This window comes from Cygnus atratus, chromosome 17 (genome assembly GCF_013377495.2).
Source record: "Cygnus atratus isolate AKBS03 ecotype Queensland, Australia chromosome 17, CAtr_DNAZoo_HiC_assembly, whole genome shotgun sequence".
NCBI classification, from domain to species: domain Eukaryota; kingdom Metazoa; phylum Chordata; class Aves; order Anseriformes; family Anatidae; genus Cygnus; species Cygnus atratus.
In genome coordinates, this window is record NC_066378.1 from 12,933,757 (window position 1) to 12,961,126 (window position 27,370).

The following is a 27,370-nucleotide window of genomic DNA, read 5'->3' on the forward strand; positions in this document are numbered from 1 at the left end:
CGGGGGGGGCGATGGTGGCGGAGCTGCGCGTGCGGCCGTTGGTAACGGTCGCGGGGCGGGGAGGCCGTGAGGTAACCGACGGACCGAGGGCTCCGAGCGGCCTCAAAACCCCTCGGAACGGCCTCAAAACCCCGCGAGCCGCCTCAAAACCCGCGCCCGGCCCCAGCCCGAGGTACTTGCTGGGCCCCGGTCTTTGTGCCCCCGCTGGTGTTCTTCGGCTTTGCTTTTAGAGTACGTGGTGCTGCGTTGGCTTTGGGTGGTTCTGTGCCAGTGATAATCCCCTGCTAGGGTCTTCTCCATAGTTACACGTGAAAAGCCTTAATCGAGATCAATTACCTTTTTTTTTTTTTCTTCTATATAGCAGAAATTCCTGCAGTTCTCTGTGAGACGCTTGACTTGTCACGGTTTAGCTTTAGCAGGGCACTGCTGTACCAGTCACGTCATTCAGCTGACCCCATATTTAAAGTATTTATTGAAAAGCGTTGCATGCTCAAGAGCACCAAATGATAGCCCTATGGGTGGACTGGTGTTGGTGCCCCCTCCCCATAAAAGTGTACCTTGTAAAACTGGGGGAAGCCTTGTGCTGATTTGAAATGGCTTTTTTAAGACTTACAGAGCAAGTAGAAGTAATTTCTGTATCTCTGCCTTCACACCCTCAGTGAGGCAGAGCTAGGCAAGGCAGGACTTGTTTATATGAGATGTTGGTCACACTCAAATCGTGCCACATCCCTCCCGTCCTTCCACCACACTCAGTGGGCTGCTGTTCCCTAAAGGTGGGCTGAGTGCGGGGTGGGACTCTCGGGGCAAAGCTGCTGGGAACCTTTCAGATCATCCAGGGAACGGGGCCGATGTCTAGGAGACAGGAAAAGAATTGGCAAGAGCCACAAAGATCAGAAAGGTGCATGTGTATAGATACTTTTTTTTTAATCTTTCCTTTTTACATAAGAAAATAAGATTATGCTTAGGCAGTAACAAAACAAAATGCTTGCAGAGTCGGTGCAGGAGGAAGGGACTGCCATCCTGGGCGCTGAGCGTGGAGCCTGATGCTTTGGGCCAGTCTGTGGCTGCTGGAGCAGAAGGGGAGCAGTCATTTAAGCACGAGGAAGTACGTTGTCCAGCCGGCGAGCAGCAGTGCTCCAACCAGCACTGTGTAGCTGAACAGCACGAAGGCCAGCAGCTCCCTCAGGACCTTGAGGAAGTGGATGGCAAAGGAGTCCGGCATGGTTCTCCCCAGCACCACGGGGCAGGTAGGGTGTCTGGAGCTGGCTGCTGCCTTGTTCTTCTGTGCTCTGTATGGAGGAGAAGTAAAGGGATAGAATGGGTCTTTCCCAGAAGGATGGTGTGGCTCTGCTGTAGGGAGAAATGGTTGTCTTTGGGAGGGTTAACAGCCACCCAGCCTCCTAAGCAAGTTGCTAATTACCAAAGTGTAAGTGTTAGGCTCGTCTTGTGTGAGCTTGTTCAGACCTTTCCAGGGTTACCAAGCTGTGTGAAGTGTTGAAAAGGAGTTTGGGATCTGAACAACGTCTCCAAATCAGGACCGGTAACTAAGCAAACTAAAATATGGATGCACACGTAGTGGACGCTGTTGTGTAGCTAAGGACCGGTGGCCCCCAGTTCAGCCGGATCCTGGTGCCTTTCCCCCGTGTCAGTGGTTGTGCATCCAGGAAGCTTCACAAGCGGAGTGTTCGCTGATGCATTACCACCAGTGTGTTCTGATAAAAGTGGTCAATTCCTCCAAGGAAGCCACCATTAATATTTAATGACATAATTGCATCTAATGGAGATACTGGCACAAACTGAGCCTTTTGTTTAAGAGTGAGGAAAACTCGGGCTTAAATACAAGTTTGCACAGGAAAATATTTCTGTCTCACCTTAAAAATAACCTTTAAATGGGAGACACAGGGTAAGATGTTTTAGAATTCATCTTCCATCTGTATTCTGAAGTCATATGAACACGTCACTTTAGAAGTTGCGCGTTTGTAAGTTTAATATAAAATCTGAAATTTCACAAAAGTTTTTGGCTCCTTAGACTTAAATCTGTAAAGGTCCAACTGAAAAATTCTGCTGTCTCCCTGACTCGCATGTTCTTTTAAATTTTGGTCACAACCATGGCAGACAAAATATCCCCATTCTTGGTGAAGCACATAAAGGGAATTTAAAAACAGATTTTGGATAAAACTAACCTAAAAGGATTATTTCTCTTCTAAATAGTCTAAAGGCAGTCAGAATAAATTGAATTCCTGTTCTGCCACTTTGAACGTTTTTTAAAAAGCACGATGAAGAGTTCACAGTTTGATTAAAATTAAGTCAATCCTTTGCTTTTATTGAAGAGTCGGTTATTTCTTTCTAAACTCAGGTGCATGTATACATTATGGGAGCTATTGCATTTTAAAACCAGCTATGGTTTCCCAGTTGTTTGATACTTCGATATTTATTGGCTTTTTGAAACTTTTAATTGTCTAAAGTAGCACCGACAAAGAAATAAATTGCTTACCCAGGAAGATAGTGGGGTCTACTTCGTAAAGTTCCTATTCCTCTGGTTCTGTTCTGCAGCTGCTCCTTGAATTTCTGGCTCCTGGAAGGTTTGTACTGTAGTTTGATCCCCTTCTGAGCTGCTCATCCGGTAGCCAGGAGCGATGAGGCTGTATTTGCAGCCCGCACAAGGACTAATGCACTAGGTGTGGTCAGGACCAATTATTATATGACAGAGCGCCTTTGCGCGCTGCGCGGCACAGCAGTACAGAGCACTCCAAATAGCTCCCCTTCCCCGGAGAGCTTTTGTCAACGGCGCTTGGTGAGTTTAAGCACCATTGCTTTCTAGTGGTGTCGGTCAAAACCTGCATTTGTATGTGTTTTTATTTTCCCCCCTATCAAAATATTGTGTCATCGAATGCTTCTTATCGTGCAATTCAGTTACCTGGAAGACTGTTGTAGCGCTTCCTGCGTTCTCTGAGAGCCCCGTGCTTCTGTGGGCCGCTCAGGGAGCAGGGTGCTTGCCTGGGGATTGCCCAAGATCAGCAGCACAGGACAGGTTGGAACTGTGCAGGCTGAATCAGGCCCTTTTATCAGAAGCGAGTGAGCACTGAAGGCAGTCTAGCCTATACATAACTGCTCTTTCACTGCCCTAATATCTTCACCCATGCACACCCAGAAAGTCACCCCTACCTTTTAGAGAGCAAGAGCTACAACTTATTTGTGGCAAGTGGGGAGGAGGGAGGTAAGATACACGTTTATTTTTAGCAAAACCGCTTTCTGAGAACGCTATATGAAAAGTGAAAGTCTTTGGGAGTGGAGGTTGGATAATGTTTGCTTTTCTTTTTGCTTGTAAACCAGACAAATGCAGACAGCAGAGAGAAGGAAGAGTGTGTACTGCAAATCAAATCTCTTACCTACAAAGATATTATGATGTAGAAAATGGCCCCTTAATTTAATTAAGCTCTCTTGTTATCAAATTATTACCCGCATGGTCAGCAAGGCCTTAGACAGAAGCAGAACATAATCAAGCTGCTCAGGAAGCCTGTTAAGTAGTAATTGCTCCTCCAGAGAATCGATCAACGTCAAGATGGCTTTGTTGTTGTTGTTGAATAGTTCCAGGAAGAGACTTGGTCTAGTTTGTGTATCCACATGGCTCTTGCTTGGTGGTGGTGAGGGGTACAGTCTGCAAAATGTATGCAGTGTTGTTGGTAAATTAATCCACAAAGTGTTTGCATGAACTGCTTTTTGAAATAAACGTCGCCTCTAATGCTACTAACACGTTTATTGACCCAACTGAAAAAGGTAAGTAAGCTGTTGAATTTGTGCTCTGCATTTGTTCCATTATTCATTTGTGTTGGGCCACAAAATCGCCTGATCCGTGCTAGTTGGTTCCTTGTGATTAATTTCTGAAACTCAGAGTCATACCCGTAACAATGTGGGAAAATGTTTTTTTTTTTTTTCAATGCTGTACACATCATGTGGGATAACAGAGCAGAAATGTTTGCTAAGAGAGTGATTTAATGTGTTATTTTTTTTTAAAGTTGTTTTTAACTGTTTAATAACGAAGTGCAGTGTGAAACAGAGTCCACAGTGTTTGCTGGGAAGGGTGTGAGCATAGTGTCAGTGCCCCAGCCCCCAGCAATTAGCAGCGCGGAGTCTTCCGGAGCCAGAAGCTGCTTCTTGCGCACGTTGGCTCAGCAACGCCAAGGCCCCAGCCCCCAAGACCATGGAAAATTCCGCTCTACGATTCTGGACTCTGCAACAGCAATTACCACAATTTGTAAACTGAACAGAGGGAAACAAAAACGGGATCTGTTTTAAAGCTGCAGCTTGCTGGATCACTGAGGCAGCTATTTTTGGGCTGCATCCCATGTGGGGAGTGCCTGTGTATGTGTGCGTGTATCTTCAGACATAAGCGTTGGGCACACTGAGGTAATTCATACTCCGGAGTTGCTTTGCAGTCGGGTGGGTGCACCTAGGACAAACAAGCCACATCCCACTGAGTCCTTCAGAGAATGACTGAAGTAAAAGACTAGCATGTTCCTCGTCATTGCCATGCTGTTACTTGTATTTGCAGGCAGCGCTGTTGACGTGCATGTGGCCAGTTCAAGATTTATTTGTTGCTGCCTCTGCTAGAAGAAGCCCAGTGAATGTCTTGGCCAGACAGTGGACTTGCGTGTGACCGAGGGGTAGGTAACCACAACAGCGTGGCGCAGGCTAAGCAGGCCCTGCAGGAGCGCTTCTCTGGCTGCCTCAGAGCCCTGTGGTTTCCGAAGGGGGACTGAGGACATGTGGCAGCAGAATTGTAGAGCCTCGTAAAGCAGCTGGGGCCAAAAGGAGCCTGCTTGCTTACTCTTTCTGTTTCAGTTTGGTACTTGGTGAATTATGTGTCATTGTTTGTTTTTTGTCTTCAAGCTGTATCTAATCATATGCAGTAAAAAAGTTACTGCTTCCCCTTTGCAGTGGTTATCTTTCTCTTGTACAATGAGTGTTCAAGGATGTGAGAAAATTTGGCTGCTGTGGCCATGGCCCTTTTAGGTTCCTGTTGATGTGACTGTGGTGGAACTAGAAACAGAAATTCCTCAGCTTTTAGCAGAAAGATGAAAGCAGGACAGACCTTTCCAGCAAAATTATAATGTTGCAAGTTTTAGCCATGGTAGGAAATGCTAATAGCGAAGTGTTACAGTTTTACATTTTATTTTAGTAAAGTGATGCTCTGATACTGGGGGAAAGAACTTCAAAAAATAGCAGAGGCACCCTGTGGAAGCTTTTCAAAGCACAGGTTCAGCTGCACCCAGTCTGTGACAGGAACAGATCCAACACATTGACGGAATTATCGGGCAACAGCAACGGACAGGAAATAATGGCCATCCCGCCCCCGAGCTTCTCAGGAAGGTAAGAAGTAATTGTATTTCCCATTAAAACTAAACTGAAAGAAAAATGGTAACAGCTCGTCAAATAGAAGGATCAGGGCAAATCCCACCCTCCCCCAGCACTTGTTTGCTGATTCAGACCACAAGCAGGGACATCTCTTTTTCCCATAATTTATTTCATGGTTAATGCCTTTCAGCACTGTTTGTCTGCTAGGAAGGTCCACAAACAAACGGTAGGAATGCAAGTGCAGAGAGGGATGAGGGGAACTGCATCAGGAGCAGGACCACTCAGGGGAATGCCCCTCTTCCAGGGGCACGTTTCTTTCGTGTTCCAGGAGCTATGCCAGAAGCTGATGTACCTCTGTCACCCCGGGCAACTCAGGTTTAGTGTCTCTTGCCATAGACCCTAGAAAGGGGCAGGCTCCAGTTTTTCCATCAATGATTTGATCCAGGTTGTCCCGTTGATCAGTTTTGTGGTGGCAATGACATACTCTGTGCCTCCGTCTTCCATCTGAGAGAGAAATCTCAGTGCAGCTATTTCTGCGTACGTCACGCCTCCCAGGAAGAACACCAGTGTGACTCGGTTCTCACCGTGCTGACCTGTGTGTTCAGAGAAATACAACAGCTTGGCTTAGTTTTATTTTAACATCTCCTATCCATCACCTCTCAGGCAAACTCAGAATGTCCTAAACCTAAAATAAACGTAGCTGGTTTAGAGGAGAAACCTGCTGGGCACAGAACCGGCCTGGAGCCCAGAGGCGCAGACTCCACTGCCAGCTGAGGAGTCTCTACAGGATTTGCTTAGTACTAGGAGAGCGATGCTGACCTTCGTTGTAAGGTAATGTTACTTATTAAACTCACAGCGTAAGGGTGGGGTTTATTTTAGTTCACTGATGAGAAGTTAAAGAAATGTACAACTCCACAGTATTTTCACTACAAATGGTGCTGTTCATTAATAGCAGGCTGAATATGTGATTGGAAGCTTTAAAGAGGCCCAAAAGCTATCTGTCAAAAACAGGCAGATCGAATACTGTAGGGAGACAGGGAGAGGAGACAGATGCCTGCACTCTGCCAGCCTCCATTTCTGTTTGCCTCATTCCAGCCTAGCAGAGATGCACATCCCTTTGAAAAATGGGAAAACGAAACAAAGACTTACGCTTTTTCTGAAGGCCAGTAGGTAACTGCTGCCTCTCCTCAAAATGGGGACCCGGCAGCATCTTTAACACCTCCTCTATGCTGCGCCACCCGGGCCGAGCCAGGAGCTGTGCCAGGCGCACGCTCAGCGGCGCGTAGCCACTGTACACGTAGGAGATATCATTGGGGTTCTGCAAGAGAGCAGAGCGCGAGCAGCAGTGAGTGCTACTTCATGCTGGAAAGCAGCACCCAATCAAACAAAACTACAAGGGCTTTCCTGCTGCACACAATCCCCTGCTGTTAAGTGTAATTGTCACTGCTGAAGCATCTCTTTACCTGTTCATTAACGTCATCCATCCATAAGCGCAGGGTTTTCCTGATTGTTGGGTAGTTATTCCTACCACTTGTCTGAGGCTTCAGGAGTCCAGCCTTCTCTAAGTTGTTTAAGGTCAATATGTGCTCATATCCGTACGTCTGCAATAGAAGAATTCACCTTTAATGCCATGCCAATAATACATGACCAGATTGTTAAATGTTATTATAAAAAATGTTTTGGTCAAGATCTCTACAGTGTAACCCATTTAGAGTGTTTAAACCATGATAGCAAAAACTGTAATGATATAAACCTCTGCGTACCTTCATGTTGTGTACAGACGTGTACCACCCACATCCCAGCTGTCAGCCCAAACACAAGCCTCTGCCCTCTGTACACACCTAAGTCACGCTAAGACTACCCCATATAAGATGCATCCATCTAGAATGCTGTAGAGTGGAGGCTTTGATGGGGATTTTCTCGGAAATTTATCAATCCAAAAGTTACAGCCCAACCTGGAGAATCTCTCTTTTATAATGGTCCAGAACCTTCTGCTTCAGCCCGCTATTGCACACAGATTGCAGGCAAACGAGACGTAGGATCTTGATTAACGGATGTTTTTGAGCAATGCAGTCTTCAATATAATTGTTAACCTATTAAAAGAAATACAGAAACTTTTAGTCAAAGCCCTGCTAAAGTATCTAGCAGACATGGAAAGGAAGATCTAGTTTTGCCTAGTGTCTGCAAAACGGCAAGAACGGGGATGCAGCTGCTGCCCAGGCAGCTCCAAGCCATCTGCAAAACAGTGATCCCACACAGGTTCCACCTAGCACCTCTCTATAGCGTGGTGATTCCACAAGCAATAGACAGACTGTCTGATGCACTGAAAAACTTCTGATAATTGCCTTGAAGCCTTGCACCGATCCCTCAGAGGACACGGTGCCCCTGTACAAGTGAAAGCACTCCACCCGCAGTCAACTGAGCTGCAGGCAGCGACAGGTAAAAGCCTGGCAGAGCACTCAGTACAGTGGCGCCTCTACGTAGGCTCAGTGGTGCATGTCACTTTGAAAAGACTTCTGCAAACACGCAAGGAGACACACATGAGAGCTCAAAACTTTGGCAGCGAACAGAGCCAGACATCATCCAGACCATGTATTGCTCAAAAAAAACAAAAAACAAACAAACAAAAAAAAACACCCAAAAACCAAACCACCACCAAACACAAATGGAAAAAAAAATACACAGAAATATACATTTTTTTTTGAAGAGTTATTAGTTGTCATTATCTACTCACCTTGTCTGTGTCTATTCCAGACATGAACTCCTGTTCCACTGTTAAATTATCAAAGAAATCCTCAGATGCTTCAGGAAAAGAATGAAAATCACTGTATTAGCAACTGATGGCTTATTTTCTACATTAACATTTCAGCAGAGGAGCATTGGATGGGATAAACGCAATTTTTGTCAAGCTGACTGATGTCAAGCAAGTTGTCTTACATCTTGTACACTCAAATCCATCAACCTATTCAACAAATACTCACTGGTGATGTCTTTGATGAGTTCTGCAATTGAGGTGTGGTTTGCCAGAGAACTCCTTGCTGCCTGCATGTGTGGCAACTGCGAGACAAACTGCTTAATCTCTCCAACTGTTTTCGCGTGGTGCCTTTCCTAAAGAAATCCATCACTAAGGTTAGGTCTCGTTCAGATTAATTAGCCACCCACCAACTAGATCATTGTATCATGAAAAAGTCTTTTACCGTACTCAGCGCAGCAGCAGATACCGTTAGAGATGTGCAGCTTTTCAGACAAAATACTTTATATTTTTATACTAAAATCACAGCATCACCCATAACAGCGCTTTGGTGGTTAGAAGAGGCCAGTCATAACACAACGGGAGCATCGGACTGTTTCTTTCCATTCTGTCAATTATTGTGCCAGTGCTGGCAATTGCTTTTCTCCACCTTTGTCTGACCAGCCATCACTAACTGTTCCTCAGCTTCCCTACCAGCAAATATCTTTTTTATCTCTGATGAAGCACAACACAGACTTCAGCTCTCAGAGCAGTCCAGATGTCTGTATTTCACTTGGGTTACTTGTCTCTCACTGCAACTTAGAATAAAAATAATAATTTGACTCATATGTGAAGAATTTAAGCAGGCAAGTGCAGGCAGGAGAGTGATAGTGATGAAGCTTGCAATTTAAGAAGTCTTCTGCTACCACTGTGATGCTGTTTCATTATCACCTATTACATCTGACAATTTATTATTTTTTTAAAAAGCAACAGCGTGAACAATCCATCTTTAGCACCTTCAGCATTAATACTGCAGTAACAGACATTTATGCGGAGACAAGGCTAAGCACTAGTTGAGTTAGGGAATCACCACCTCTTTAATGTGGCAGAAAGGAAGAGGCAAAGGAAATAAACAAGAAATACAATCTAACAATGTAACCAGTTCTCTGCAGAATCACTATGAAGTCTCAAAACACAGATACAGGATCTCAGTCTCTTTGTGAATCATCAACAGGATATTTTCAAACAAAACCACAAACACACCCCACAGCACTCTCCAGCTTTGTCTAAGACAACATGAGCCTGAGTTTACAGGTCAAACCCCCCGTAAGACAACAGGGTTTTCGACATTCCTGTTGGTTTTGATGCCTGCCACAACAATACTGCATGAATGTGCATCTCGAGTTTTATTTCTTAAACTCCTTCTCTCCGTCCTCAGGGAGCACAGAGAGACAAGAATTGTTACCTGTTAACTGAAAGCTCAACAAGCCACAAAGTAGAACTGATCACTTCACTAAAATTAACCTTGGGCCTCTTGCAGAGGGAAGCAGCACCTGAGTTCTGCAGGCTAGACCTGAGAAAAGCTTTTAACAGTCAGGATGGGAAAAGCCCCAGAACAGACAGCTGGCGAGAAGTGAGGATCTATGTTACTGCAGAGATCTGACCAACACCTACTGCTGGAACGGAGCTGATCTCAGCCCTGGATGGGGGACCAGAACCAAGCAGGTTCTGAAGCCTGTCTGTATTTTCTCTGGCTGGGGATCAGTCCATGGCAGCAGCTCAGGCTGCCTGTCAGAGCCCCGCTGATACAGACCATGTCTGTGTCTGATGACAATGCCCAAGGCATGCACAGTCAGATACACGCCTCACCTCAAAGGCTGCTGAGATGATCTTGGCTTTCTTGCTCAGCACTGACCCCACAGCATTGAAGTTCTTGTCTCGGATTTCAGCGTACAGCTCTTCAGCTGAGTTCAGCTGGAGTTTCTTGGGCTCTGTGGGCAGATCTTTGCCACCCTCACCCTGCTTCTTCGGGGCAAACTTCTCAGGAGGGAGTTTCACATACGCTATCGAATGCAGAGAAATAACCCTGATAAGGACTGGAGCTTCCCCACCGTAACTTAAGCAAAGCAGGCTGTGAAACCTGTCTCCTTAGCTGGAAAGGGTTCTTAGCAAGAAAGCTAATATAAACGCCCAAATTACTTAGTAGATATATGTCGGTTAAGGAGACTTGTACTCACTGTACTCACACAGGGAAGCTCTAGGTGCCCTGTTTCCAAAGAGGTTTGGGGGCAGCCTCCCAGCTGTCAGTACAGCACGGGGAGATTAAAACGACTAAACGCCTCTGGATTTTTAATTCCTACCTCCCAAAGAGAAGGACAGCACTCTGAATGACCTTTCACAAACTCTTCCCTTTCCCTGTGGCACCGAGGGAGCTATCCAGGCTGGAGGGTGAAGGCACACACTAACATTTCTACTCCCACTCTACATGTTCAGTGTCACCATGTATGCACCCAGCCAACACGCAGAACGCTCCCAGCTCAGTAACACGCACTGTACTCAGCTCTGCTTCCTGGGCAAACAAAGGTGGCCAAGGCTGATCAAAATGGGCTCTAGGCTGGGGCTGCTACATCAGGGGCCTGAACCATCCCCGCCCCAAGCCCAGGTGAGCGGCTCCCACATCACTTAGTGGAAGAAGAAATCTGTCTGACACGCTGCGGCCTGCTCCAGCACAGCAGGGACGCTCCCCTTGCCCCGCAGTACTCACTGTTCTGAATCCCATAGATTTCATCAATCAGCCCTTCATATGTCAGCTGCGTAGCTAACGGCGTCAGCAGGTCAACGTTGCGGTCCAGCAACAAGAGGGTGTCAAAGACTGGAAATATCGAGTTCTGGCTGCCGGGGAACTCACGCTTCATCCTGATCATCATATTAGCCACGTGCTGAAAATAAATCATGTTGGTCTGGTTATGGTGCTGGCCGCAACAGATGGATTTGACTTGTAGGCTGTACAGGCACATGATTATTCAAGTATGGGGTCACAGTCCCCTATAAAGAAAGAGAATGACAAGAGGTACAAACTGGCTGACAAATGGGGGCAGGACAAGACAAAAAGAAAAGAAAAAACAAAAAGCCCTTCACTGCTACTCTGTAACTTAGCAGGGCAGCAACTGTGGCAGCCAAAGCATTGGCTTCCTCTCAAGCCACTCCCTCATTACAAAAGGGACCTATTAGATTGTAGGTTGATGAGACGGGAAAAAAAAGTGAGTCAGTTATAGGGAGAGATGGAAAAGATAATGCATGAGCGTAGGTTGCACGTTTCCAGCTTTATTCAGCCTTTCTGATACCAGAGTGGCTAAGCGTTTAACTCCACAGAAAGGACTGCAGAAAGCACAAAGGTACTGTACCTACGAGCAAAACATAAAATCAGATAAAGCTTCCTGACAGGAAGACTTGTGAAACAGCAAAGATTGTTTGTTTGGCCAGAGACGACTAAAACCTAATGGCCATGATCCTGAAATTCCAACATGACAAGAGTACGTGGCTGGATTCAAAACAACAAACCCGCAGGCGGCATGTCAGCAAGCACTTGTTGCAAAGAACGAGAGGCATTGTTTAAACAGCAGCGTTTGCCTTACCCGGGCACATTCGCCCTTCCCAAAAATCTGAGGGATGGTTCCGTAGAGAGCCTGCAGAGTCATCAGCCCCTTTGCCGCGTGGTACAGACTTGTCTGGTCGCTCTCCAAGTAACATTCCTAAACGAGAAGGAGGATTCCCAGCGGGAGGTGTCCACCTGACACAGCCGCTTCCACAGCACTTCAGAGGAGGCAGAGGCTGGGGAATAAACTGTGGCCAGTGGTAAATATGGACCTTACCCATGCTGTTCCTAAATCAAATCACTTGATATAACCAATTACTGTAATTTTTTTGAATCCTGCGTGCTATTCCCAGTTTGAGAGAGAAAGAGGAGAGCCGGAGAGTAACTGCGGTAAGCCTCTCCCTCTAATGGGGCCAATCTGAGAGCACAACACCTCTACCTAGCTGCTGACAAGCAGCTGCAGGCCCTGGCACATCTTGGTTCTATTTAATAAGCCTGAAATGGGCAAAGAACCACTCGAATGTTTCTGTCCCTAGGTGCAGCACTCTGAGAAAACAGTATATGCAATTTGCAGCATACATCATTAACATCATTCTGCTGCGTATTGATACAAACCGCGCTGTTTGTTTTAACGGCCAAGTATTTTAGGCCTTATGAACGCTCCATTTGTCAAAGTAACACCGGTGCTCTATGGCTGGAGGAGGAGGATACAGGCTGGTGTCGTGATTGTTCCGCCAGTGTTTAGTCAGAGTGCCCAGTGACAAGTTAGACCCAGTGCGGCACTCAGAGCCAAGCTGCATTTGCTGTGTGAGGCCTTCGTACCTGGCACCGAGAGCCAGCACCCACGCGCAGGGCTTTTCCTCGACAACAAGACGAGCACTTACCTTGAAGGCGCTCTCAGACTCCATGGACAGCAGGTCCCCATCGAAGGGTATCAAGTCGAGGCTGTACTGCTCTTCGGTGGATGAAGGACCCCAGCACGCCCTGCTCCTTCAGCCACTGCTCGCAGAGCAGGCTGCGGCGCGGCACGAAGAGGATGTGGAAGTCCCTCTGTGGAGAGCGGCCTCTGTCTTCCCTGCAAGAGTCACGGGCAGGAGCACAGCAGACAGTAACGCAGCAGCGCAGAGAGCGGCACGGGGTGGGGGCTAAGGGGCGCTGAATTTAAACGAAAGAGGAATGCCACATGTGGTTATTATGATCAGCTTCCTTTTATCTCTGAGTAGCTTTTACCCAGCCGTTTGTGCTCACACCCACACGTCTGAAACCAGGGCACGGTGACTTGGTTTCCCTGCAGTTCTCACAAGAAGGATCGCTCGGAGCGTGCCTCGTCGGGCTGGTTAAGGAGAACGCACGTCCTCGTGGTGGGGCGTGCGGCCTCTGCGTCGCCAGCTGGGGTGCGACCCCTCTCCCTTCCTGGGCGCCCTGCTCCCAGACACGGGCCCAGACGTGGTTTTGGTGTCTGCGCCTCGCTCCTCACTGAGCCCTGACGGGGAACTTGGGCGGCAGCTTCACACGGAACCGCCACCGCTCTGGGAAACCCCGGGGAGCCCCAGGGGAACCGAGAGCCGCCCCGGTACCTGAGCACGTTGTCGGCGATGATGTCCATCAGCTCCAGCTTGGGCCTGACGAAGAAGATGACGTTCTTCACATCCGCCTGGGGCAGGCGGCCCGGCTTCAGCGTGAACATCTTCTCCACCTCGTGCTCCTGCAGGGGGCGGGGACGAGGCGCACCTTAACCGGGCCCCCCCCCGCCTCCCCCCCACCCCCCGGCAGCGCCCCGCGGGCCGTACCTTGAGCAGCGAGTACTGCGCGATCAGCCCGAACGGCCCCGTCAGGTACTCGTCCCACACGATGGCCTGCGGGGCGACACACAGCCGCTGGGTGCCCCCGGTACCCCCCGGAGACCCCCCCCCCCCGGTCCCCCCCCCGGTCCCCCCGCACCTTGGTGCCCGCGCACTTGTCGAGCACCTCGCGCAGCTCCCTGCGGCCCGCCTCGCGCAGCGCCGTCAGGTTCACGCGCCCCGAGCTCAGGTGCGCCGCCATCGCCCCGCCGCCGTCACCTGACCGCCGTCACCTGACCCGCCACGTGACCGCCAGCAGCCGGCGGCAGCGCCCCCCCCCGGCGGCTGTGCCGAAATAGAGCCTGAATGGGGGGGGGGGGGGGGGGGGGGGCGCACGGGAACGTCGGGGCTCTGCGGGCTCGAAGCCCCGCTCCGGGGCAGCAGCCGAGAGGAGGGGAACGGCACCGCACCACTTCTCAACCCAGTCCCGCGCCAAACAGCGTAAACGTACAAATGCGGCCTTAAAACGGTTCAGCGCATCGTGAAATTAACAGCACAAGCTCAAGGTACTTAAATAAGCTTTAATATAACTCTAGGGCTTCGTTCTATACACGGCTTCCCAGCAGCAGCTGCACCAGCGCGAGGGCGGGGCTGGTTAGGAGCTGCAACAAACCCAGAACCTGGGAGGAAACGGCATAAAGTCATTTATTAAATCATTTATTTATATTTCAGTTAAGTTTAATAAAGGGAAATAGGGCGTTTATTAGTGGAGGGGGGGAATATTTATCAATTTACTGATTCTGGAGTGGATGGGCAAAGGGACTGGGAGCACGGGGTCAACAAACGCCGTCCCTTTTCCTGACATTCAGCACACGCAAATGCTGGTGGTGTGAAGTGTCCGCTCAGCGCGCACAGACAGTCCGACCTCCTGCCCCTGCACTAGAAGGTCTCGTCGTCGTTGCAGTCGGCTGTCCAGTGCCCAAACATCTCGCAGGTGTCGCAGTAGGGGCGCTCCTCCCTCCTGCTGCCGTGGTAAGCCGAGTGAGGAGGCTCCTCCAGCATCTGCGCCTGGGTGGGACAGTCCTCGGTGTCGTGAAGGTCAAAGCAGCCGCAGATATCGCAGAAGAGACGAGGCTTCTTCTTCGACAGGCTTTCTTCCTCACTGCAAGATCAGCACCCGTGCAAGTCAAGCAGGGCGCTTCTCCCTCGTAAAGGAGAAAAGCCTGCTTCCTGCCCTCCCTGAAACCCATCTCATTGTTGTTGAAAATAGCGCTGTGGTCAACAAAGACATGAAAACACTACAACAACATTGAAGACCTAACATCTCAGCTACCCTGTAGTTCGTCGCAGTTCCCTGTATTCCCTCACACTACAATATTTACTAAAAAAAACTGCTCTGTGCAAATACAGGCACAGGCAGACATTATTTGAAAGGTAACACGTGTAAACTAGTTTCTTTTCCCTTGATAGGAGAGATCTGAGCTCATAATTTACAACACAGGCTTTAGTTCTATTTCTCTGACAGGATCTCCCTCTCTCAGTATAGTAATGGCATCATAAGGGAAAGACTCTTCTACCTAGCATGGAAAGGGCCAGCCTCAAAACCGAGACTGACAACAAACATCACTTCACTGTTTGGGATAGATAAGTACAGGGGATCAGTCTGCACCACCTGGCATACCGTAGTGATGGACCTGAATAGATTCAGTCCACCTAAACTCACCACAACAGCTGAAACCAGGCAGAGCACCGTGCAGCTGACAGAGCCGACTGCTACCAACGCTTCCTGGAACAAAGCCAAGGTTCCCCTTTCGAATTTATACCTGTCGTAGTTGTTTGTCTCCTCTTCATTGCCGTTGAGGGCTGCTTCGCACATTCTTTGTATTTTCAAGTTCAGTTCTTCATTTCTCCTTTGCAGATCTACTATCACTGAATTCAGGAAGTCAATCTGTGACGTGAAAGAACAAAGCTGAGGACTGCACTTCCAGAGAAAGCAAGCAACACAGGAAAGGCCCTCAAACCGACACGGGCATTAAGTTTTACCCGTGTGTCGTCGTATTACTGAAAGCACAAGTGGAGACTGAAAGAATGGAGGGTAGGAACTGCGAGAAACTTCCCAAAGGACCCCTCAGTACGATTTCTGTTCAGGTGCCAGCTAGTTCAGCCCAGCCCATGTCTGACAGACATCGGTGGGTGTCAACCCACCACTGATAGTTCAAGCTTGTTTTCTGATGTTACGTTTGAACATAAAAGCCAGCTGTGTAATTCTGATCAGAATTGCATCTCCGGTCCTCTGGGCCTGCCGCTCAGGTGGGTGCATCGGGGGCGACCGGAGTCACTCCCAGAGCTGTGCTGGAGGCAGCAGAGGGACCGCACAGCGTGCCCACGCGGCACCTCCCAGAGCTGGCTTCAGCCAGTCACAGGGATCAGTAGTGAGCAGTGCAGAACCCCTGCTGACAGTAAGCACGTAGTGCTTGGCAAATCAACAGGGAGCAAAATAAAGAAAGCCAAAAAGCGGAACAAACCTCGTGCTGATTGGAAGTATTGTCATCAGCCGGTGAATTCAAGGAGACAAAAAAAAAGAGAGAAAGACTGGTGGTTAGTGTATGTTAATTACACTGCTGCTGGCCTCTGTACAGGTACGGCACTAGGAAGGACGTCTGTAGTCAATGACTGACTCCAGTGACCTAGCAAGAGCCTCCATAGTGGTCAGGAAGCGCTTCTGTTCTCACCGTGCTTCCTAGGCATTTGCTGTCACAGGCAGCCTGTTGCACAGCAGTCTTTTACATGTTCGTTAGGATTATCGTACTCCTTGATACAGACTTCTCCTAAATCTGTTACCAAGCATATGCTACCTGAGCAGCTTCCTTGTCCCACCGCTGCCAATCCTCATTCTGAGCAGAGTTCAACAGTTAAAAACATGTAAAAATCAACAATTTCATCTGCAGAAACTTAGAAGTGGCACTGGAACTCTGGCAGCCCATTTCTCCCAGATGGCAAGCACCAGAGATACATCGGCCAGGCCTCATTCCTTGTTTGTGCCCAAGAAAACTTTGGAAAGGACGGCGAGGAGCAGTTACGAGAGTGCTCTGCTGAGCTGTGCCTCACCAACAGGCTGCGGGTCAAAGTTTGCTACCCATGGTTTTCCTGCTCGCTTCCCCACGTTCCGGTAACAAACCATTTCTCCAATATCACTTGATTCTAAGTATTTCCTGCCATTAACGTTGCCCCTCAGATGCACAAGGTGAAAAGAAAAATCTGCCCATTTTAATCCTGATTTCCAAAATCTGACAGGAACCGCGTTTGGAAAAATATTTCAGCCTGCCTACAGACACAGTGCTGTTTAGCATGGTGATGTTTCAGACCAAATACCTGCTTCTCTTCCAAGCTTTCATCTTGAAGTAGATTAGCAGCAATGTCACCTTTAAAGAGAAACAAAAAGGCAAGGCATAAATAGCCAGCAACCTAAAGGGTGAAACATACAATGGCTTATTCAGAGACTGAAATAGTGGAATAATCTCTGGTCTCCAACACATTTTATTCTTACTGCTTCCTGAGCATTCAGGGTAAGTTCCAGTGAGGGTGGCTTTCAGGGGATTTTTTTTCTTTTTTTTGGACCAGTGCATTACAGAAGCATGTTCAATATTGCACATTATTTATTAAAATACAACTGTGTGTTTAGGTGACAGCGACAGTTCACAAATAAAAGTTTTGGAATAGCTTATGCATGCGTCACTTCCGGACAAATTGCACCCCTGCCCCTAGTGTGAATGGGGTTAACTGGTAAAATTGGGAGCATTTACATTTTGCAGCTGGTCAGATTTTCTTCATTTGAAAAAACTTAGCTCTGTCCTACAACAGAAAAGTCACATTTCTCAGGAGGTTCAATTAGTTGAACCTCGTTTTAACTATGTGTTTTAATAGCTGCAAAACCCTGCAAGATTAAAGTTGAAAGCACAGACACAAGAAAAGCTTTCTCTTTTACCTGAGGGGCTAGTTACAGTTAATGGCTCATTGTTTTCCTTGAGCTTTTGCTCCAAGTTTTTCACCTTTTCCTCAAGTTTCAACTTATCAGACTCCAGTGACTTAACCACTGACTGTAAGGTTTTCGCAGAAGCGTTTTCTCCACGAAGCACTGTGATCTGTAAGAGTTACATCGGAATGCTTAGGTCTCCCAGCACGAAGTCAAAGCAGACAGGTACCATTCTAAGGGCTAAACAGCCACCACAAATACATGGCAGCTCTCACCGAACTAGCCAGAGGCACAGGCACTAACTAGGTACATATACATAAAGATTTAATTCTAACATTTAACTATGCTAAATTAATCATTAAATTAAATTAAAATGAATTACCCAACTCTTCAGTAGCAACCCCACAGTCAGACACTTGTAGCTATAAAGATTGAGAAGCAACCTGCTTTTCCTCATTTACCTCATTTCTGAGTTTTTCCAGTTCTTCATCTTTCTGTGTGATCAAGGCACTAGTATCACTGATGGATTTTTGTAAAGATGCTCTCTCTTCATCAATTTCTTTTTTTAATGTTGATTCTCTAGAAGAAAACCAAATACAACCAGAAATCATCCAAGGAATAGGTTAATGCTGTTGCCTAAAGAAGTTTAAATTAATTTTAAGTAGTAAACTACTGTAAGAAGTTCTTCTTAAATATTAATTCTGTACTTAACTAAGATTCTATATCTGTGTAAACATTTCAGATGTTACAACTGTGGAAACAAAGCAAAAAGTTTACCTAGGTAGTAAAAGCCAGAATCTGCATATCATCGTATCCATTTGAATTTAAAGAAACGAGTCAATAGACTGGGGAGATACAGGATAAACAAACATGTTGCACAATGTTCCACAAAACCTAACATCAGAGTTTTGTTACTTCCTGAAAATTATTAACAAGCAACAAAACACACATGCAAAGCTCATTGTACAAGTTGTCATGCAAAGCATTGATGATGCTGGAAGTATCAGCTGGTCCTCACTAATTTCAGTTACATTATTTCCTGAATTAGATACTTCGAGCATTTCTGGGCTTCTAACAACTACTGATCCCTCAGAAACCCTGATTTAATAAATAAACCCTGGGATTTGTTTTATTTCATGGGAAGGAGGTTTTAGAAAGGAATCCTCCAAAGCAGGCGCAAGCCCTTTCTGTATACATATGTCCAGGCTTCCCGACTTTTTCAGCTGATCTAACAGAGATGGCTTCTGCCTACAATTCCTGTCCTGCTGGCGTTCTTAAGGCATCACAGCATTACTGTGAGAACGTCGTTGCTAGCAGGTCTTCCTGAGAGGTCACAGGACACACACAACTGTCCTCTAGTGCTAGGACTATTGCTACAGAAGTTCAGTACAAGCTGAAAGGTTTTCATTTGTCAAAATAAAATAAATAAATAAATAAAGGCCACCAAAACCATTTCTTGTTACTCCAAAATCTGTGTTTACTCGTCTAGAGGAGAAGCCTGATTTGAGAGCACCAAGCGGTGCCCAGCAGCTGGCTGCCAACTCTCCAGGCCTCTGGGGACGAAGCCAGTTTTCTGTGCGATTCCACACGTCCCACTTCAGACGATGGCTGAAGTTAGCTGCTTTTCTTCTTACTAGCTCTGAGAGGGCTGCTGACAAACTAAGCTATCGGAATACATGCCCACTACACAAAAAGCATGAAGACAGTAATTCAAAGAAACCGAATGACATAGTGGTTTCATTTAATAAACGAAACTACGCTCTCTTTGGACTGTTCAAGGGACCAAGAGTGGAACATGTCCTTGTGTGAGGATATGCAGTAGGTAAGGAATAGCTCCTAAGTCCTTACTGAGAAGTTTTTACATCCATGGTATCTACAGTTAGTGAGAGCCACGATACCCAGACCATGAAATACAGTAAACCTCACTGACTCGAGATAAATAGGAAACTCAACAATGAGAGCACAATTAATGTAATTCTTTCATTGTTAAGATTATACTCAGGAATGGAAGCAGCAAGTGGAGAATCTGGGGTTTAGAAAAGCTGATGCAGCTACCAAAAAAAACCCAAAGGTTGATTTTGGTACATTTTTACAATGAGAGAATTAATATAAACAGAAACACAAGTTGCAGACGGCACGATCTTGCCTTCAAATACAAGTTGTGCTCCTGCTAACAAAAAGGGCAGTGGCATTTAACAGCTCTCCTCATTATCCCTTGCCAAGCCCGATTCAGCAGAGCACCGAAAGCATGACAGCAGTCTCTGTGCTTTTCCGCAGCATTATTTACATGCTCCAGCCTGCCCCGTGTTTTTAAATGCCTTGCTGAATTGGATCAGAAGCACAGGGTTGTGCTGTGGGAAAGTAATGTCCCGCCAGTGTACAGGACACTGCTGCCGCCTCTGATCCACAGAGCTGCAACCCCACCGTGTACCGAAGGATGGGGAAACGGGAAAGGACGTCTGCACGATGCTGCTCACAAGCTCTCCCCTACCTGAGACTTTGCCCAGGTTTCCCTTTGCTCTGCACGCAGCTGTAAAAGGGCAGGTGGAAACCCCAGCGACTTGCCTCATGCTCCAGAACTTGCTATTAAGGCAATGTTTCTATTTTTTGGTCAGATCCTCGTCTTAGAGATCAAGGGCAGGCGTGTGCTTTTTGTACAAACATAGTTAACTTGCCATTTATTGGCCTTGTAAAAAGGAGGCAGAAGCATTCGGGTGGTTGAAAAAGGTAAACAGTTTGTAAGCGTAGTAATATATATTTACAAATTCAATATAGGAGTCTAGAGTACTATAACACAAGGAGAAAGAAACAAGAGAAGAAAAGAGGAGAGAAAGCGAGAGGGGGAAAAAGGTGCCTGTGTGAAAGCATTGCTTTTTTGCTTTTACAGGGCAGTCTTTCCAGGAGCGATCCTTTACAGCTCCAGTTAGAGGCCCTCTAAAACGTACAAACTGGAAAGTAAAACTATAGTCGGTGTATGTCGCTAATTACTTATCCAAGTGGGGAACATGGCATCCACACGGTGACCCAGTGAGCTTAAAACTTTTCCCCTGCCAGTTCATATCCAAAATCCCTGCTGGGCAGCAGGAATTGAAGGGGGGCAAGGGGAGACAAGACTGTCAATTCATACACCATTTTAAAATTTTATATTCTAGAGGAGGTTAAGCCTTATTTTGAGCACAGTATGTGGAACTCATGGGAGACAATGGGGTTTTTTGTTGTTGTTGTTTTGTTTTGTTTAACATCGGAAAAAAAAATCACCCAGATTCTTCCCTTACTACAAAAATAAGAAATTCTAAGAATGAAGCAAGTACCTTAAAGTGTTACTGGGCAAGCTTTAAAAATGCAAGATAACAAGAACCAAACGTTAGAAACGTGGAGTAGAAATGCAAAATACTATAAGGAAGAACTAAATTTGCACCAAGGCGCTTTTTTGTTTTGGTAAAAAAATATAGACTATATAACATATGTGTATATATATATATATATATATATTGCTGAGTGTTTTACAAAACAAAAGCAAGACACCAAGGGACAAAGGCAGCCAAAATATGTACAACAACTTTACTAAAAAAAATAAATATATATTATTTATTGTAACGTGGATAGACTTTCTTGAGTCTTACCATTAAAGACACACAGATATAGCAAAGGAAGCAAGGGTAGGAAAGGGAAGAGAGAGGAATGAAATGAGTATCGATAAATAGCGCAAGCTCAAAGACAGTAAGACAGTCAGCAACCCACAGTGAACCTAATGAACTGGAGTAACACAGAACCCCCTCAGAGTCATAAATATTAATCTCCTGCCACTCCTAGCTGGACTATTTCATAGAGAGTTGCTAAATTCCTGTGGGTGGAAGGAAGGTGGGAAAGCTACTGTTAGAGATTTGACCTAATTGAAATAAATAGATGTCTCTGTTTCAGCATCTCGAATTCTGAAGATAAAAGGAAGAAATTATTGCTCATCACCAACTTTAGTGGAGTTTGGGAATTTAGAGAGACACCTTTTTTATTTAATTAGTTCTTCATTCAGCCTAAATTTTTTGTTAGGAAATAAGGCCATATGCTTCCATTTTTTAACCCCTCATGGCCTGCAGTTTTCTTCAATAACAGACTATTTCTGCTACGTGTTTTATCCGTTCTATTGGAGTTTATTCAACACTGTTGAGAAATGTCATTAAGCCAGTCACAAACTTGGGCATCTCAGTGTAACCAACTGAAGGTAAGCACAGATGTACCTGACAACCCTGAAAGTAACGTTAACATTCACTCTAATGATTTCATGTTTATCTAGGGTATTTCAGACAGCTCATACAGAGTAAAAACAGACATAAAATTAACTGCTAAATACATTTTCAGTGCAGACACATCTGCATTACAGACAGTTACACTATTTAAAATAATTCTCACCACCATTTTAAATATGTATTTTAAAACATCTCAATTAATGGGCTATAAACAGCATTGTAAGCTGTCAGCAGCATGAATAAGGGGGATCCCTTTTCACTTCCTTCCTCCACATCAGATATGCTCGAGATGATCCTCAGTTGGTATAAACTCAGTAATTACTGTGGATGTCAAACAGTCTTTACACCAGCTAAAGAATACTATCTTCTCCTTCACCTCTTTTTAAAAAATAAGTGACTTACACCTATGCTATTACATGCAGCTAAAGACCAAGTGAGTCAATTCTTAAGGCTGGTTAAAGCTGGAGCTTCAGCTGTTGCCTTGCCTCTCTGTTTAATGACTAATTAAACCGTTGCATTCTCCGAGGGTACTGCACAACCTAAAGCTTCCTATGTTCATGCTGTCCTTTCAAAGAAGTGAGAGAGAGAAAGTATGGTGCAGATTCTGCAAAGTAACAGATTATTAGGGAATAAAAATGGGCCCAGTGTATCTGCTGAGTAGCCAAGGATGGGCATGACTACTGAGGTGCCATTCACCGTCTTTTTTGCAGCCATAGTTAATGCACAAAATTATAACAAGGTTTTGTTTGTTTTGCTTGGAGCACACTTGGTGTCATGGAGAACTTCACCTTTTTCTAGGAATTTATACAATTACTTTTGAAAAGCCTACATTTTTCTGAATACCTTGTGGTACATAGCCAATTGGCTTTCCCTATAAATAGCAGGAAGACCGTACAGTTTGTAACTTGGGACCATTTATTGAATAGCACGGTTTACAAAGGGATGCCCCAGTCACCCAGACAAATCTCCTGGTATTTAAAAGCAGTGCTGAATGAACTGCAATAACTACTGATAAAGGAAATGAATATCTCAAAACTGTAACAACAAGCCACCGACAGCTGAATAACTGCCTTTAGTGTTATTTTAAATAACAATCCTTATCATCACTATCTTTCCATTACTCCTTAAGAACTTGACTGGGGAGGATCTGTACGTATGATGTTTATCAGACTGATGAACAATCCAATATTCCAGAGCAAACTAAAATCAAACGCTAAACTGCTTACTGAAAACGAAGAGAACTAGTACAACGCAAGAGGTGCATAACTAAAGAGAAAATGGTAAATACCTCTTCTTACATGTTTTTTTCTTATATTAATAATTACTTTTTCATCTCACTTTTAATAAAGAAAACGCAGAAGATACCATCCATAAGCCCAACCTGTGTAACAGCCTCAGTACTTTTCACTACAATAGGCGTGAACTGCTTTTTCTTAGCACTGTTTTTGTATTATGTTTTTTTTTTCAAATTTTCTGTAGGACCACATAGTTCAATACACATCAGAAGAAAACTTACCTCTTTTTCATCTCTAATAACTGGTTATTGAGTACTGATCTCTCCTCTTCCAGCTAAAACACAAACACAAAAACCCTACAGTTAATACACCGTGGATTATTTCTTTAATATAATGTATCAGAACATCGTTATCATCATAAAACAGACACAGGAGAGGCTACAGAACCTAAAAATCCTTAAAGTAATCAATTTTCTTCCAGGACAATGCAGGCACACAAATGCAAATCATTCAGTGACTAATTCATATTAGCTAGTGAGGGGTTGTTACTGCTTTATTTTGAGGTCATGTGCACACAAAAGAGGTGTGAGGCTTAGCGCTGCCTTACACAGTACCTCTTGGCCTCCTGCAAGCACCAAAGAGAATTGTGTTTGTGTGCCCAGCTATTAAGTTTAGCCCAGTATTGATGAATTACTGGATTTGGTGTCATTTTGACCTGGATAATTGTACTACTGATCCGTATTCGTTACTGTACCGCTATATGGAGATTAAATAATTTATCCCTAAAGCTGTTGGTCTGGTGTCTGTTACCGTCTCCCAGACCTGTTGACTCCGCGGGGCCACATTAAGCCCTCACAACTAGCGAGAACTAGATGAGTGGGTTTTGTGTAGAGCAAGACAGAAGTGGATGCTAAAGAGAGAAAAGTTTAGGAGAGCAAACGTTAAGGGAGCTTTGCAGCTTGTAAACCACTGTTGCAGCTGCACCCAGTCATGGATCAAGCTTGGAGCAACTTGGTGGTAGAAAGGGCACCCTCTTCTCTCATCAACATTTCTCCAGCAATCTGTTCTCTCGTCAGCCTCAGAGCAGACTTCTCACATACCTTGTACAAAAGATGGACCAGCTCGGCTAATAGATAATTCTGCAGTTGTTTTGTTTTGTTTTCCAATGAAATTAAAATGCCTGGGCAGGTCTGAGGCTCTTGAAATACTCCAGCAAATAAATTGAAGCCAGAAATGTTCCCCAAGCTCAGCATGTATCTGACCAGGAATCTTTAACTAATTACAGACAGCTAATTATTTATGAATCGATATAGAAAAACACCCCCAGCATCTTTAGTATAAGGCACTTTAACCTTTAGATGTCAGGATAAATCATTCATGAAAGAGTATCCATTAATTTTGCAAAGTGTGTCATATGCAGCCACAGAGTCACTAACCCAACTGACTAACACACTTGCTGGAATTTATATAGTTACCATAGTGACTGCTCAAAATACTTAAAACATACGCTTGCTACCTTTCTGGCTGCATTTTAATAGGCACATGCACAGAAACTCAGCCTGAAGCACTGCTTCCTATCATCCCGTTTTTCGGCAACCCTGCTCCATGTCCGACCTCCTCATTGTTAGCACGGACACTTGTTCTCTTAAATCTAATTGAGCAATTCTTCATGGCAACATTTTTTCTGTTCCCACAGACAGCCTGAAGCAACAAACTCAAAACCATGCTGTCACTTGGTGCCTAAACACAGCGTACATTCACCCAAGTAACAGCAAAACATAAACGGTGGTGGGAATCAGTGAGCTTGTGCTAGCCTGAGGTCTGGCTATCAGCGCTAGAAGCCTTGAGGCCAGCTCATTTTGCAGCTGTTTCAATACGAGAACCTGCCTGAGTCAAAGGTAGAACAAGTACACTGTAAGTTTAGGTTAGGTAAGGTCTAAAGGGAACACGAAAAAAGTGGCATTCCCAAGGGCAGCAGCAGATTTCCATCAGTGTTAAAATGATGGTTAGTACTTGAAGGCCCCAGAGGGGACGGAATGCTGTTAGCTGAACATCTGCCTCCAGCGCCAAGGAACCACGAGACACAACAGTTTAGGCAGGTATGCTGCACGTGTCATCAGTACGAACTGCACTGAGGAAAGCTGTGCTCGTTAGTGATGTGACACCTGGAAGGAAACCTGCGTTCTCCATGACAACATTTGCCTCTGTTCCTTTCGCCATGACAAGAATTTCCTGGAATGTGCAAGGCCTCTTCCCGGCTGCTAGGAGGCATGCAGTTTACTAGGCTTACAGGTGCCACAGCCCAAACATTACACCTAAGCAATGCAACAGCATTGCCACATTGCCAAGGCTCAAATTTGAAATTTGCAGGTAAGCAGACTGTTGCTTCAAGCTCTAGCAGACTTCCAAGTCCAATCTACTGCAGTCATCCGCTCACAGAAAGAAAAGGCCGTGGTGTGAGTGAACTGAGAGCGCTACAATTTGCAAGATATGACTCTGTGCTTCGTGGACTTCTCTGTCCTGGCAATTAGAGGATCTCTGCTGACAGATCCACAGGTCGGTAGGATGCAGACAGCAAGACTCCTCTGCAAGTTCATCTGGAAACTACAGAGGCCACAGAATGAGGTTGCAATCACCACTGCCAGCCTACGCCTGGGGGGCTGAAGGGTCCCTCCCTCCAGGGACTTTCTGAACATCAACCCTGGCCACGTACGTTAGGCAGAAAGATTTGACCAGTGTCGCCGAATCACTTTCAAGTTACAACTCTTTCTGAAAATAACAGGTTGCCTCAAAGATTCCAAAATAATTTAAGAAAACAAGTGGGAGCGGGGAGCAGAGCTCCCACTGGCTGTTTAGGATGACAGCATTCTCTTGTCACATCACTACTCAGTTGCAGCATGAGTCAGTGCTAGAGCCCACACGTCTGGGACTCTTGTTAATCATCTCCAAAGGCCCTTCAGGATGAAGAAGCTCGTGCATTACTCCTAGCAGAAGCCAAAAGGATTTAGAAACTTGCCAGATCTGTATTTACTCATCCTCAGTATTTTAAAGCAGGTACCTTGGGGGAAAAAGTCAGCCTCTTGGCTTTAAAAGCATTAGCCTACATTGCAGAATGGAAGACATCTGTTCCACTGCCACCGAGAACAGGCATACCCTTCTTCTGCAGAAGTGCTCTCAGAAAGGCAGTGTGTAAAACATGTCCCACACACTCGTGCTTTTGGACTAGAGCTTCCAAAGATGCCTTCATGGTGTGGCTATCACTGGAACTGCTCCACGAGAAATGAAACCACGTTTAATGGTTTTAAATCTAATATCTCTTCCGGCAACTACCAGCATTAGAAGCTGTATAACTAAGCCCGTACTTTAAGATTCCAACATGTGCAAATGCAAGAAGTAGAAATATACAAATAAATAGTCTTTTTTCACTATAAACTACCGCCAGAAAAAAATCTCACCTCAATTCTAGTCCTCCATGTACCCGGTACCTGACTGCAACACTGTTCGTGTACATGCACAGTATCGAGTCTAAGCAAGCATATGTGTGCATAGTGCTTTTTATAGACTCCAACCGAGCAGTTTTAAATAGTATGCTGAAAGACATCCTAAATACTCCTTTTTAGTGGGAAGGGAGAGCAAGAATAAGGAGAAGAATTAAATAAATGGATTTCCTTAGTTCTGGTTAGATGGAGATTTCATAATTGTATAACAAAATCACTCCTGACAGAAATAGCAAGTGTCTGCTAATACATTTGGCTAAAGCATATTTAATTTATGCTTATTTCCAAGCCTCCTAAGTATCCTTCACAGGTTACGCAACCTTCTGTTAGCCTGCAGTTCTAACCTCCCAATGCAGGTGGTTTCCAAATTTATTTTAAAATATTCTCAGAACAACTCATCTTTCAATCACAAACATGCAGTGCAACGTCACCCAGACAGCAGTGGAAACAGCATGTACAGCACTTTCACCATAGATCAGGAAACGTTCCAGCCACTCTACCTTCTGATGACTTGTGACTTCGTCCCTGCTTCTGCCCAGCTCCTCGGCAAGTTTCACGTTCTCCTCTTGCAAAGCTGCAAGCTGCTGGGACTTCTGAGCAGCTGCCAGCTTCAGCGCTTCGCTGCGAGGACAGAGAGTGCATTGTTACCATAGGAACGAGAGAGGCAAGAAAAAACTGTGGGAGAGAATCAGCTTCACAGCTTGGAAAAATACATCTAGGTCACGTGGCGATGTATAAGAAAGGTGACGCTCCATGCCTCAGATGCACACAGATAGGGCTAGCCCTGAAAGGCAGTGGCAGCACAAAATGACTACTTCCTTCTCCTTGGCCTGTAGTAGGTGCTCAGGGAAGTACAAGGTAAGCTCAGCCTGCTGGTCCTGCATGTTTCCGATGGTTAACAAGAACCTGCATTCAGAAACGTGCCTGACACGGTGCGGTTTGACAGGACTGCTGGTGAG

At 45.6% G+C, this 27,370-nt stretch overlaps 3 protein-coding genes and 1 long non-coding RNA gene across 10 annotated transcripts in view; 1 reads left to right on the forward strand and 3 right to left on the reverse strand.

Moving 5' to 3' along the window:
• Positions 1-4: 4 nt before the first annotated feature.
• LOC118257532 (uncharacterized) lies at positions 5-4,933 on the forward strand. Of its 2 annotated transcripts, none has more exons than XR_004781620.2 (3): positions 5-231; positions 992-1,247; positions 4,553-4,933. It is a non-coding gene; the product is annotated as an uncharacterized LOC118257532 (long non-coding RNA). The 2 variants fall into 2 exon arrangements; XR_004781619.2 differs by having other exon boundaries at positions 5-172.
• A 570-nt stretch (positions 4,934-5,503) lies between these two features.
• VPS33A (VPS33A core subunit of CORVET and HOPS complexes) lies at positions 5,504-13,759 on the reverse strand. The gene is given in 14 exon segments (XM_035565628.2): positions 5,504-5,948; positions 6,505-6,673; positions 6,819-6,956; positions 7,311-7,448; positions 8,090-8,157; positions 8,337-8,463; positions 9,956-10,149; positions 10,851-11,025; positions 11,722-11,838; positions 12,566-12,637; positions 12,639-12,756; positions 13,259-13,386; positions 13,472-13,537; positions 13,623-13,759. Coding segments are annotated over 14 exon segments (1,806 nt in total). The 5' UTR covers positions 13,725-13,759; the 3' UTR covers positions 5,504-5,754.
• A 266-nt stretch (positions 13,760-14,025) lies between these two features.
• Positions 14,026-15,406, reverse strand: LOC126913512 (CAP-Gly domain-containing linker protein 1-like). The gene is made up of 2 exons (XM_050714237.1): positions 15,286-15,406; positions 14,026-14,624 (listed from the first exon to the last, which is right to left on the reverse strand). The coding sequence occupies exons 1-2, from the start codon at positions 15,336-15,338 to the stop codon at positions 14,402-14,404; spliced, it is 276 nt and encodes a 91-aa protein (XP_050570194.1). The 5' UTR covers positions 15,339-15,406; the 3' UTR covers positions 14,026-14,401.
• Positions 15,407-16,631: 1,225 nt separating this feature from the next.
• LOC118257533 (CAP-Gly domain-containing linker protein 1) overlaps positions 16,632-27,370 on the reverse strand; it is a 66,995-nt gene continuing 56,256 nt past the window's right edge. For 3 of the 6 annotated variants that reach the window (XM_035565631.2, XM_050714232.1, XM_050714233.1), the window contains 5 exons: positions 26,912-27,032; positions 23,196-23,248; positions 17,897-18,014; positions 17,448-17,604; positions 16,632-16,884 (listed from right to left, as the gene is read on the reverse strand). In XM_035565631.2, coding sequence (XP_035421524.2) covers positions 16,730-16,884; positions 17,448-17,604; positions 17,897-18,014; positions 23,196-23,248; positions 26,912-27,032 — 604 coding nt within the window. In that variant the 3' untranslated portion in view covers positions 16,632-16,729. The remainder of the gene's footprint in view (positions 16,885-17,447; positions 17,605-17,896; positions 18,015-23,195; positions 23,249-26,911; positions 27,033-27,370) is intronic. The other 3 variants (XM_035565632.2, XM_050714234.1, XM_035565629.2) reach the window with 2 other exon arrangements.

Coding starts and splice junctions, on each gene's coding strand:
- LOC126913512 (XM_050714237.1), bottom strand. CDS start 15,338: ATGTGCGAAGCAGCCCTCAACGGCAATGAAGAGGAGACAAACAACTAC. Junction 14,625..15,285: donor GAGACAAACAACTACGACAG/GTATAAATTCGA, acceptor CTGATCTTGCAG/TGAGGAAGAAAGCCTGTCGA.